Source organism: Halichoerus grypus, chromosome 1 (assembly GCF_964656455.1).
Source record: "Halichoerus grypus chromosome 1, mHalGry1.hap1.1, whole genome shotgun sequence".
NCBI lineage: Eukaryota > Metazoa > Chordata > Mammalia > Carnivora > Phocidae > Halichoerus > Halichoerus grypus.
The window spans coordinates 116,629,689-116,643,890 of NC_135712.1; the positions used below are offsets into that span (position 1 = coordinate 116,629,689).

The 14,202-nt window shown below is 39.1% G+C and overlaps 1 protein-coding gene across 7 annotated transcripts in view; it reads left to right on the forward strand.

Annotated features, from left to right (window-relative positions):
• The window catches only part of SLC9A9 (solute carrier family 9 member A9), a 682,953-nt gene that overhangs the window by 296,903 nt on the left and 371,848 nt on the right, over nt 1–14,202 (forward strand). For all 7 annotated transcript variants that reach the window (XM_078070810.1, XM_078070802.1, XM_078070787.1 and 4 more), the window contains one exon: nt 4,016–4,121. In XM_078070810.1, coding sequence (XP_077926936.1) covers nt 4,016–4,121 — 106 coding nt within the window. The remainder of the gene's footprint in view (nt 1–4,015; nt 4,122–14,202) is intronic.

The window sequence follows — 14,202 nt, forward strand, 5'->3', positions numbered from 1 at the left end:
ATTAGAAATCTAAGAAAAAGTCTCACCGTGCTTTATACCCCATAGACTACTTTTTCTCTCTCCATCCCTCATCACCAGCTTCTTAGAAATGCAGTCCACACCACTGCCTCATCATTCATGCCCCCCACTACCTCTTGCTGTTTGCTGAAATTATTTATTTTCTCAGAAATCTCCAGTGATTCAATGACATTTCTCAATCATCCACTACTCTCACCTGGAGTAGCTATGTGTGTGTTTGTGTGTGTCATCTATTTAAGCATAAGGTTATATGTGCTTGTATCCCTTACTACCAATTTGAGAGACCAAATGGGTTTTTCTCTAGCTAAAAAGTCAGGTAGGGAGAGGGTGTATGGAAGAACAGGAACCCCAAGCCCCAAATGGAGTGTTAGAACTTGCCACAAAGAGATAAGTGGAACTAAAGTGTGACAAAGGCAAATAAGACCAAATCCCTGCTAAAATCAGAGGTTTAAGAAATTGGATTGTGTCTCCATCCCTTCCTATCTACATGGTGTCCAGTGTGTTCTCCTCATACTCTCACAAGAAGTCTCACTGCTTTTTGGCCAGCCTTGGGCCGGGTTGTCCTTACAAACCCAACCAGGTGTGTGCAGAGCTGGTGTGAGCGTGTCCACCACAGTTCCAAGAGATTGTCTCCTGGGAAGGTGCCACAGAGTCTTGGACATTCTGTGTAAGATCGAGCCCTGCCAGTGAGCTAATTAAATGAGTTTCTTTAAGAGCTCCAAGCTTAGCAGTAAGAGTGGGTTGCTAATTTCCTGACTCACCTATTCAATTCATTTGTGGTCCCAGCAAATATTCCATCTTGTAGGTTACACTGCCTGGCTTTATTTCGAAGCTGTTCCATTTCTTCACAGGGTAGATAGGAATGTGCAAAATAATAGCTTTTCTCTTTTGTGTGGGATATCGCTTATGAATTAGAGTTCAGTTCTTTGTGCAAAAGGAATTGTGGGAATGCCAGAACAATTTTGAACAAAACTAGATATTCAATTAAAAACCTTCCCTCCGAAAGCCTAAAGTTCTCACTGGAAAGATGAAGAGTCCCTCTCAGCACAGAGGGTACCCCATAACTGGGAGGCAGGGGAAAGAAACACAGGTTCTTCATCCCTATTTGTGAGCCTAGGAAACCTCTCTGGGAGTGCAGATGAGCTGCAAGTCATCTTCAGAGCTTAGAAATACAAATAACTACAGAGACGAAAGTCAACAATAAAGCTGCTATGTTAGAATTTTGTAGTTTAAGAATAACTTTACTTTTATTCCACAAGATCCTAGGGAAAGGAAAATGCTGTTAATTAAAACCCCCCAACTGAAGCCTCTTTGTTTTGTTGAGATACAAGGTCTTGACTCTATCCAAGAAGGAGAAAGAGATTACTTAGCAGAGATAATTGCTACCTTCCCCTCCTACCACTTCCTGCAAAGAGTAAGGGTTGTAGCAAATGTGAACACCTACCCACTACCAGAGAATACATCTCTGCCATTTTGCCTATCATCATTAAGGACCTATTCAGCTAGAATAATGAAATTGATTCTATGGCTGGCAAAATGGGATCTGGCTAACTGTCATGCCAATGCATAACATTTTATTTCTGTTGTCCCTTCTATCCCAAAGCTGGTTGTTGAGTTCAATATTCCTTCCTCTAGGATAATTTTCGGTAAATAAAAAATCTATCTACAGAAATTCATGATGGATATAGTTTCCAGCTGACTTGTTCATGCTTAGGGTCAGGTTTGGCAAATATACCACTTGTGTTTTTCATGCTTCTTTTTCTCCACTCACCCCTTAACTGTAAATATCCCTAAGAATCTCTTATGAACTCTCTTCCTTGTCTATACACCTTGCCCAAGTGCTCGGCCATTCTTGTGGCTTTATGTTTCATCTGTATGCTTATAACCCCAAATTCTTTCTTCTGTCTTAACTCTGTATAGTTCCAGCCTTTTATTTCCAGCTTTCTTACTGAAATTTCCATTTGAAATTCCACCTATTTAAGTCAGCATGTCCAAAACCAAACTTACTGTATTCCCCTGTCCACAAACTAATTTCTCTTATGCAGCCCCATCCACTAATTGTCTAAGATTGAAACCCAGAGTCACCCCTTGCTGCCTTTCAAACACCAAGTCTCATCAGTTCTCCATCCCAAATATCTTGGACATACAGTCTCTTTTGCTGTGTCCTCTCTGACATTACCTTTTATATATTCACTCATTAAAGCCTTGCTATATTGTAACGGTGTCCTAAGGGCTAGTGACACACAGGGAAGATAGAAATCAATGAATAAGTGAAGTACAAAGTACCATGGCCCTTGACCTATCAGAACCCAGGGTGGTGGATGTGCTGGGTGAAGCAGGATATGCAGGAGTTTGTGAGCCTGAATCTAGGATTCTTTCTATTTCAGTACAGCTAATTTATTGGTAGAACATTTGGGAAAGCCTCTAGCCACATGTCCATTCTGTCCTCTGCCCTGCTGCCTGTGCTTTATTTCCAAAGCTAAAATCAGATTGTCAGTCTTCTGATAAAAATCCTTTCCTGGCTCCCCACTGCAGCAGAACAAGTACCAAACTTCTTGTTTCTACTCACAAAACCTTCAAACTCAGCTTTTGTTCCCCATAGCACTATTCTTTTATACAACATAGTTACTAACCTCACAGTCCATGAAATAGGAAAGGACAGAAATGAAAATGCCCACTCTGCCTTAAAAAATTTACCGTCAGTATCACTCCCAATCATCCTCTTTACCCCTTTGGCAATCAACTCAGTGGATCATTTTCCTAATGATTGCTTTTCACACTTTGCATAACTGTTTCAAGTATCAAGACACTGAATGGTTTTGATGAACACAGATAATCAGTGTGTGATTATTTACTGTCCTGATGTATGCTCAGAGGCTCCATATAATATGTGTGCATACGGTAGCCAAGCAGCAGGCTGCCAGAAACAAGTCCTTCAGTCCTGCTTTTAGGAACATAGGGTTCATCTTTATAGATGAGTATAATCTCAAGAGAGAAGGAGAGCCAGGTGCCAACCACCTCTCCCTTCACAGGAGTAGGCCATGTAACAACATTCATTCATTAATGCATTCATTCACTCAGTCATTCATGCATCAAACACTTACTGAGCATTTGCCAAGTACCCCGTGTTGCAAAGATGTGCCCTGTCTCCAGGGAGCTCCCAGTGTCTTCTGTGATAAGTTTTGTGATTTCATTCAAATACGGGGATCAAAAAGGAGGGAGCCAGGTTTCTGCTGAGGAATTGGGGTCCTGGGGGACACTTGAGAGGTTTTTAAAGATTGAAGAATGGGGTTTGGGGGAAACAAGAAGTTGTATGTGTGGGTATGTGTGTGTACATTTAAGGAATGGGGGGGAATGGTAGCTCATGGATGGGAAAGAAATTGCTGCTCTGGTAAAGTGAACCAAAATGCAAAGTTAATTTAAAACCTACATGATTTGGGGGCGCCTGGGTGGCTCAGTCGTTAAGCATCTGCCTTCGGCTCAGGTCATGATCCCGGGGTCCTGGGATCGAGCCCTGCATCGGGCTCCCTGCTCGGCGGGAGGCCTGCTTCTCCCTCTCCCCCTCCCTCTGCTTGTGTTCCCTCTCTCACTGTGTCTCTCTCTGTCAAATAAATAAAATCTTTAAAAAAAATAAAAACTACATGATTTGGGTGATTTGGGGAAATTTTGGCAAGTTCAGTGTGACTTGAGGCAGGCAGCAAAGGGTGAGCAGGGGACACAGGGGGAGATGCTGGAAGATAAGCAGGGTGCAGATTATAGAAGCCTTGGACCAAGGAGCTCAAACTTTCTCTGAAAGCAGTGGGAAGCCCAGAGAAATCTCTAAGCAAGGGAGTGACTCATCAGATTTTTTTTTTAAATGAAGGTCCAATGTGGAAACCGAGGATAGATTTGAGAAGATGAGCATTTAATGAATCCTTTTTAGAGGTGACCACAACCAAGGAAAAATCCATGGCTGTGTTTTAGCTAACTCTGCATATTTGTGTGTGTTTCCTCCTAGTGACAGTGCTGGCCATTTTCCATGAACTGCACGTCGACCCCGACCTGTACACACTCCTGTTTGGGGAGAGTGTGTTGAATGATGCAGTGGCCATTGTCCTCACCTAGTAAGTACCAGAACTTGACCTCTGTTTTTTTGACCATGTGAAATATGCTTCCAGTTGGTGATAATTCCCAGTGGCTTTAGAGTATCTTTTCTCTTATGTCATAGAGATGTGGCCATTTCTTTTTTTTAAACAATTGCTACCATAGAAAATCTCTAATAATGGGTATAATTCATTAGGTACCTTAATTTTTAACACTATTAATGAGTTTCATGTTTCCAACCTATTACAAGATACTACCCAGAGGGTAACTTTTTTTCCTCAGGTGCATGTATTTAGCTGATTCACTTAGAGTTCCTAAAATGCACATATGAGCTTCCCTCATTTCAAATCAATATCATTTAATTTTTTCCTTTATACAAACCATTTTCCAGATAATGGACTACTGCTAACCATTGTATTTATAGTAAGTTTGACATATTGGAGATAGAACCTGAGAGTCAGACTACTCTTTATTTCTCAATGCAAATGTTATGTATTATAGGAACACACACATCTTTAAATCCTCATGTGACATGTGAAACTAATAGAGCTTCAACTAAGTGCTAACGTAATTTTCCCTTGATCCTGGAAGAATTTTCTTTTCGAGATGAGAACTGGTGCTCTTTTATATTTAACAAATGCCACTTTGGTGGCTTTCACTATGTCAGAGGTCTCTTCTTGGTTTTAGATTAAGACTAACATTTTGGGCAACTGTCAAATACCCCAAAGGAAAATAGCTAGCTGACAATTAAATATGACAACAGGACTCAATTCAGGGTGTTAATCACTTCAAATGCATTTGAAAATGTATTGTGAAGTAACAAAAGATGTTTAAAAGCCAGATCTCACAGAGGAGAGTAGGAAACCATAGAATAGCACTACTCTTCTACTAGCTGACATTTCTTAAGGCCACCACCCAAAGTTGCCAGTGAATTCTGCAACTTTTAGGCAAGGTCTTCAAATAAACTTATATTTCACCTGGCCGGAGAGGTGCCTTTCCTGCATTAAAGGAAAATATCAGGTGATTGGAAACTAAGAGCAAAAGCCATGGCAGATTCACAAATGCTAATGGATGCTTTTAAAGAAAACACCAAGAACAATTAATTAGAACATCAGGAATCTCTGTCCAAGAAATACGAGTACTAAAGGGACATTTGGAGTAAACATTTTTTTCAAATCCGCTGAGTCCCTCATTTTTGCTTCTTGGGCTGCCAAGTTGTAAAAAGCCAAGCAAAATGAAACCACTAAAGCACAGATGAGCTTGGGAAAGAGTCACTCAGCTACAACCAAGGGAGAGTTTGGCCTTTCCACTTTCAGCACCATCATTCACTAGTTTCCCACTAAAAATGCAGACTCCAAGGATCAATGTTGATGCTGTTGTGTGCAAGCCCCAGGGGCGTTTGAAACAGTCTATTTATTATCTCTTCAGGTCAGTACATGGTTATTACGGCAGTGCCTTTTCTCCCATCTACCCATGCACTGCATGTCTTAAGAAGTGTTTCACACCGTGGCAAGATCTCTTCCTTACTAGGCACAAGACACTTGCCATTCTAGCAACATCTTACGTTTCCCAGATTTGGCGGTTGAGGTGTTACACAGAGTGACCCCCAAAAGTTCCACCTTTAAAGTAAAAGGAAAACTAAAGTAGAAATACTTGACATGGAAACTTCCACACTTTCAAACTGCAGGCTCTTTCTTCTAGCTGGCGCACCCGGATCCCACTGGCGCCTTCCTTAGCTCTACTGAGGGTGTGTACCTGCACCATCCTGGGTCTGGACTCTCTGTCCACCAGTGCCGTCTGTGGCTGGCCACGTCCTCCACCCGGCACAATTTTCCACCATGGTGTACCCTTTGCTCACTTGCTTATGTGCTTTTTAAAAGTTTTACATGACTTTCAGACCAGAAGTTCAAACATTTGTCTCTTCACTTTCCTCTTCCTTCACATGAAACTGTTCCCCCTGACACAACTCTCTGCCTGGTAACTCATGCCTTTTCTTACACGCACAGAGTTCGCTCCTCCCCAGCTTGTTTCTGCCTAATCAGGTCTTTCACCACTTACCTCAGTCTCCTTCAGGAACCACTAGCCCACAAGCTGAGCCCCTAATCTAGCCCTGCATGAACCTCCGTCAATTCCCTTCCAGCATAGCAGGGCAATCTTGGGTTTGCACTTATATTTGGCGTTTTTTAGATAGTAACATTTTTTTTTTAAGATTTTATTTATTTATTTGACAGAGAGAGAGAGAGAGAGACAGCGAGAGAGGGAACACAAGCAGGGGGAGTGGGAGAGGGAGAAACAGGCTTCCCGCCGAGCAGGGAGCCCGACGCGGGGCTTGATCCCAGGACCCTGGGACCACGACCTGAGCCAAAGGCAGACGCTTAATGACTGAGCGCCCCAGATAGTAACTTTTTGAACACAGAGTCTATGTGCTTGAAATGCATATTAAAAGTACAAATGAGGGGTGCCAGGGTGGCTCAGTTGGTTAAGCATTCGACTCTTCGTTTTGGCTCAGGTCAAATGATCTCATGGATCAAGGAATGGAGTCCAACATTAGGCTCTGTGCTTAGTGGGGAGTCTGCTTGTGGATTTTCTCCCTCTGCTCCTCCCCGCCAGTTATGCGCACGCTCACGCAGGCACATGCATGCTCTCCTTCTCTCTCTCTAAAATAAATAAATCTTAAAAAAAAAAAAGAACAAATGAAATCCCTTTTGTGTTTTCCTCTTCTTAGTTCCATCTTTGTGTAGTTTTGAAGTTTAAGAGTAGTGATAGAGCTCTTCTTGTACCATGGAAAAGAAAAGTTATGCATTTTGATGCGAAATCAAGTTTAATAAAGAACTCAAATCATCAACCACTATGGCCCTTGGCACTGCCTCCAGAGCTCCTTTGGAATGGCCACACAATTTCATTTACATTCCCATCTCCCACCACTAAATATTCCTGTTTAATGGGGCGCCTGGGTGGCTCAGTCATTAAGCGTCTGCCTTCGGCTCGGGTCATGATCCCAAGATCCTGGGATTGAGCCCCATGTTGGGCTCCCTGTTCAGCGGGAAGCCTGCTTCTCCCTCTGACCCTCCCCCTGCTTGTGTTCCCTCTCTCGCTCTGTCTCTCTCTGTCAAACAAATAAAGATAAAATCTTTAAATAAATAAATAAATAAATAAATAAATAAATACTCCTGTTTAAGAACCATCCTTTTCAGTTTTAGTATTTTTAAAATTTTAATTGTTAGTATTGTGACAATACTGTGCTCTAGCATTTCATTCAAATATATAGTAATTTAGCCACATTTTAGATTAAGTCAGCTTTTCTGTGCTAGTCTAAGAAGCCAATGGCAAATTATAATACTGTTTCTTAGGTTAAATGTGCTCTGAGTTTCAGACAACTAACATATAATCAAATTTGATGACCACAACTATTGTACACAGCAGCAGGTGGTGGATGGTGTCCCTATGGCTTAAAATGATCCAGAATTGTTCATCTTAAAATAAAATTGACTTTATTTAACAAAAAATTTTGAAATTAGCTTGTCTGTCTCTGACCCATACTGTTATTTTAAGTATGTAGGGAATGCCATGCCCAAACATATAGAATGTGTATTGGTTGGTAAATGAATGAATTCCACGTGATGGTTTTGCATTTCTAAAGATTGTTTAATAGGCTATGAAGAGAGGCAAAAGATATATTGAAGAGGTCTTGAAGGATGTGTGTTTTTGAATCCTGAACAAAGATATTTCTTTCAGAGGCAGTATGGTGGAGTACAGAGAGCCCTAGATTTAAGTCAAAAGAGCTGGTGTCAGGATTGCTACAGATTAACTGTGCAGTTATTACAGTTGACAGGAAACCAACCCAAACTGGAGTAAACAAAAAGGGAATTTGTGTTGGCTGGTGTGACTGAAGAGCAGGAGTAGAAATGGCAGCAAAGGACCCAGTGAAATGAGCAGGAACTCTTTTTTTTCTCAACTTTTTCAGGGTTAACTCCCTCACCTGGTCACAAGTTGGCTGCCAGTATCTCTGAGGGCTGTGCCTTCCTTTAGGAGAATGGAGCAAGCATCTTCATCCCATTATTCCCAGTCCAAATCTTAGTACACTTTATAGATTATAATGCCATTTCAGACCCACTGTGGCCAGAGAAATGTCCTGCATTTATTGGCTCAGCTCTAAGTCACATGCTTCATGAGTTTAAAACTGTACTCATTTTCACTTGAAAGCATATGAACTAAGCCTGGGGAAAGGTGGGATTATTGCTCAGAGTGATACTGCCACAAAAAAGAAGTGGGTGCCGGACAGAAACAAAACACAACCAAACCTAGAAGACCACAACAGTGACTGTATGTGACTATAAACTTTCTGTGCTTGTTTCCTTACCTATGAAATGTAAGAACAGTTGTTCTGTATACATTACAAAATTATTTTGAGCAATAAATAAAGCATTATAGTTGGAAAGACTATAATCTCTATAACCTATGTAATCTATGCTATATAAAGATATATATACTTATAATTCATATAACCATTTATATCAATATCTTTCATTCTACTTACACATATCTCTTTGCTTTCATTAAAATGACTAAGGGTAGACCTGCTTCTAGTGAAGCATTCTTTCATAGATACAGCATTTTATGATCCAAGGAATATAGAGAATAACCATTTTCACATGTGATTTCCCCCACTAAGAATGAAGCGCTTAGTTAAGGCATACTTTCTAAAGTTGATAAATCAAGAAATAGAGGTTGAAGCATATTACTGAAAGTTATAAAGGCACTCACAACCAAAATTGATATTACTCATGGGAGTTAGTTGGAAGAGGGGAGAGGGAAAGGAAGGGATAAGTTAACTAAAATGTCACATCTCTCATAATAATAAATCAATATATACTATGTGGAGTTGATAAATCAAGAAATGGAGGTATATCCATATTATTTAGAGTCATAGGACAATCATCAGAAGAACGAAAAGCATAAATGGTTAAAGGAGATACTTTTGCTTTGTAGAACTCTGATTTATACAAAGGGGGGAAATGTAATTTAACTCTTTATTTTGTATCTTTTTATACTGTTTGAATGTTTGAATTTGTTTGAATTATATCTGTTTAAAGTATTCTTTAGGTGATCAAGGTATCAAAAGCAGAAACTAGAAAAGAAAAGCCAATTTATTTGATGGCAATAGAGTCCAGCAATCCTACCAAGCAAGAGTCAACACAAATAAATGATGAAGGATAAACCAATGAAAGCAGTTTCAACACACATGTTGATAGGTTGATGGTCTTTATAATGTACATGATGAATTGTTAATCTCCTTAATATACCAAATGTACTAGTTATGTTACTTTAGGTAAATTACTTAACCTCTCTGTGCCTAAATGCCTTGTTTATAAAGCAGGGCTGGTAAAAGCCCTCACCTCATTAGACAAGATTAAACATAAAACACCTAGAACAGGGCCTGGCTCATAACACTCAATAGAAGTTAGATATTAGCTGCTGATATTACTGCTGTTATCAAAGACCAATAAGGAAAAAGTAAACATAATAGAAAAATGGGCGGAGGATATAAGTAGATAATGAACAGAAGAAACATAAATGGCCAATAATACTGCTAAATAAGATCAGCTTCACTAGTAATGAAATAAAACAAATTAAACCACTAACGAAGTATTATTTTTTGATGAGCAAATCTTCAAATCTCCAGAACTCATGAAAGAACAAGCATCCTTCAGGTAAATTGGAGTTTGAGGAAGTGGGAACCCTTCTACATTATTGGTGAAAGAGAAAAGCAATAGAGGGGCGCCTGGGTGGCTCAGTCGTTAAGCGTCTGCCTTCGGCTCAGGTCATGATCCCAGGATCCTGGGATCGAGCCCCGCATCGGGCTCCCTGCTCAGTAGGAAGCCTGCTTCTCCCTCTCCCACTCCCCCTGCTTGTGTCCCCTCTCTCGCTGTGTCTCTGTCAAATAAATAAATAAAATCTTTAAAAAAAAAAAAAAGAAGAGCAATAGAACTTTTACAAAGGCAATTGGCATTATTTGTTAAGAATTATTAGAATATGTTAATCCTCTGATCCACCTATTTCATTTCTAGAAATTTATCCTAAGAAGTAACTAAGGGCCTATGTAACAATTTCTCCATGGAGATGAGTGCATTGATTTGAGCAAGAAATTGTACATAAGTTACTAGTTGGTTGAGTAAATTATAACATATTAATATCATGTAATCCTTATGCAGTCATTTGAAAAATGACATAGGGAGAAAAATATATTGATGTGAAAAGATATTCACAATACAGTTTTAAAGAAAGTAAGAAATTTTAAAATGATATATACAGTAAGACCTATTTTAGTTAAAAAATCACAGCCAAATTTGTGTGTGTCTGTGAGTATATACATATAATTATAACATATTATAAATATAATTTATATATAAAATCAAAGTGTTAGGTGGGATCATAGGTGATTTTCATTTTCCTCTTTTGGCTTATATATATATTTATTGGAAATAGATTAAGCTACTTCTGATCCACTCTGGTCCAAAGAATCCCCCATAAACATACTTAATAATAGGAAATCTTCACTTAAATACAGATTCTAGGGGCACCTGGGTCACTCAGTCAGTTAAGCATCCAACTCTTGATTTCAGCTCAGGCCGTGATCTCAGGGTTGTGAGATCGAGCCCTGCATCAGGCTCTGCACTCAGCGGGGAGTCTGCTTGAAGATTCTCTCTCTGTCCCCCTTTCTCCCCCCACCTTTACTATTTAAATAAGTAAATCTTTAAAAGAAATAAAACAAATACAGATTCTATAAAGGTTTAAGTCCAGAATTTTCTCTACCCATGAAAGAGCAGAAAGAGGATGTTGAGTGTTCTCGGCCATTTATCTGCAAAACAGAAATATTGCCAGTATTGTACTGAGAGACCTACTTGCGAAATAATTCCACAATGTACAAATGCCTCCAGATTTTCTTAGAGATAAAATAAGAAACCCATTAAACAGCTGGCTCTTGGATGACAATAAATACACACTAGGTGCCTTTGTTACCTTATAAGCAAATGCTTCTAAGGAAATTCAATGTAGATCATTAAAAAGGAGGGAGAAATAGAGCGCTAATATTCTTTTTTTAAATAAGAATGTTATGCTGCTTAGAGGTTCTTACTAGAAAATGTCATTTAAAGTGTGATACTGGTAAACGCTTGGCACTTAGAGTGAGTGACATTTTGAAAGACCACACTTTTTATATTTCATGCATCTTAAGCAAAATTTAACATGGAAGTTAATGGGATGGCTATGAGACTCAAAGAACCATGTGACTAAGGAAACTCGAGACATCTATCATCCATTCATTCAACAAAAATATACTGAGGATCTGTATCTGCCAGACATTACGCTGAGCATTGATGATATAAATGGATAGGTACAGTCACCCGTCCCTGCCTTCAACAGCTCCTCACTAAAATAGGCAAACAATAGCTTGTAGCTATTTAATTTAATATGTGCACAAACCTTGCTCTAAAAATCATCCCAGAAAGCAGTTGTGTAGGGCTGGTTATAAATATATATCACTAAAGAAATTCATTATTTCTCTTGGTACCATCATCTCTAAATAAATTGCAAGCTCCTTGAAGGCAAGTTCCACCTTTCTCCATCCCCCACAACACACAGCTAATTATTTGGAAGGTTCTTAAATAATTACTGAAGGCACAAGTTAGTATACCTTTTCAGATGAAGGTAGAGACATTTTACTAATCCTCTCATTAAAATCTGTTCCAGAGGATGGATACTTAATATTCTTTATACTGCTTCTTCTGAATATTTGAAAAGCTTGTTCATTATCTTCATTAGGTCAACTTCCTCTCCCATTTGACCCATAGTTGTAAACACAGAGGTGATAAGGTGTCTCCTTTTCATGAGAATAAACCAAAACTGTTATCACACCATAAAGTATATTTCTTACGAATCTGCTTAACTTAAAAACAAGTTTCTTATATCTTGACACATCTTTCTGAAGGTAATTCACTTTGATATTTGCCTTGGAAACTGATCATCAGCATGAAACCATTTATTTTGATGCCTGTCTAGATACTGCTGCGATATATAATTTAAAAAAAAAAAAAAGTTAAGGCCCTTTTTGCTTAAGAACTTCTCCTGGCAGTCAATTCCATGCCGACTTCATTTTTTGGACAGCAGGTGGCATCACCTAGCAGGAATGGGTAGGCCCACACCCCTGCCTGCTCCTGTGCTGTTTGGTTTTTCTTATTCCTGATGCCTGGTTCCTGTCTCCTGGCTATGACTCTGGCATCTCCCTACCCTAGCTCTTAATGTCCCTGTTCAGATTGCTGGGAAGTGACCTTGGCTTATCCTGTGACTCTGCTCCTTGTCTCTTGGATTAGATAGGATGATCACTCACTGCTTCTCCAGAAATCAGCCTCATGACTTAGAATTCCTCCGCTCCATGTCAAGCCATGCATGACAAATTGATCTACCAAAAATAAACAAATAAGAGAAACCCATATTGATGCTGTCTTATCTTAATTCCGTTGTACTTTAATTCATTGGTGTATTAGTCAGATGTAAGTGACAGAAACCCAATTCAAATTAGCTTAGGCAAAAAGAATTCATTGGCCTCTTTAGCAGGGGCAACTCTGGGCAAGCCAGGACTCAGGGATTCAAACATGTCCATTTTTCTTTTCTATTGTCTATTCTTTCCTTTTTCTTTCTTGGTTCTGATTTCCTCTTAGTGCCAGCCTCATTCTTTCCTAGTATAAATACATGACTTATTCTAACAAGCAGAAGAGGGTGGCTATGGCATCTCCAGGCTTATATTGTTCTATCTCAAAGTAACACTTCACACTCCCAATATTTGCATGTCAGACACAGAGAAGGATTCGGATTGGCTCTGCTTATATCAGAAGATTGCCCCTAGGCCAATCACATTGTATTTCAAGGGAATTAAACATGATGATTGGCCAGATCTGAATCATTTCCCCATCTCTGTGGCCAGTGGCATGGAATCTATAATTAGAAGAAAGTGACTGGAGGGCAAGTATATGGGCATCCCAGAATAGTAACTGGTATTTCATGAAAATAAAATATTCAGAACATGGTGGATTAAAATGAAGCAGATAGGCCATATGCCATTATAAACTGAAAGAAATGCTTTGTTTAAAAAGGCAAAAACTTCCTTTCTAAGTGTAGAGTTGATTTTGAAGAAAGAAAAGGAAATTCCCAAGTGTGGGAAACAAGAGAGAAATCACTTACTGTGAGAAGCTGCCATTGTCAGTGGCCATAGGATTTTGTGTAGGATATAGACCCAGAGGTTTTGGAGTTGGAGTCTTATTTCCATGTGGAAATCATGGAAGTCAAACCTTTTTGAATATAGCCTGGAGTCCAAGGTGCTCCCCCAGTCACATAAACTCTGTTCAACAGCCTTAAGGAATTGTGAGGAAGCTTGCCATCTATATGGAATTTGAATCAAAATCCCTGATCTTGCAGTTGTGACAGAGGAAATAGAAGCCAATAAATTAATATAAAAGTTTTCAGTACTATTGAAATGCCTGCCCCAGCCTCATTTCTCTTTCCTTATTTCCAAATGTGCTAAACTGCTTTGAAATGAGACTTTCTTAACCCAGGCACATGGAAATCCCACAGAAAAAAACCCCACAATTTTTCCTGAAAATGAGTTCATGGTAAAAGTTTACAGGCCACAAAGGGAAAAAAATCCACCATGAAGAAAAGCCAGGCGATAAACAAAAAAGTAAATCAGAAGAACAAGGACCCTGAAGAACTAAACAAAAATTACAAAAATCTGAGAACAATTATAAAATGGGCATATTAAAAATGACTGAAGAGGTAAATGGAGAAGTAAGGAAAATATGAAAGAATAGTAAAATAAGAAACAAAAAACTTTTCAGAAAGAAAAATGTGGATATTGGCTTTAAAAACTGAATGACAAAAATGTCATATTAGATCCAGCTGGTGACCCAAAAGATAAAGTTAGCCAATGACCCAGAATTCAGTACAGATTAAAAAAATATAAAAAGTTGGCTAAGAGACATGGAGGATAGCATGAAACATTTCAGAATATATCAATAAGAATTTCAAAAGGAGACACTAAAGAGAATC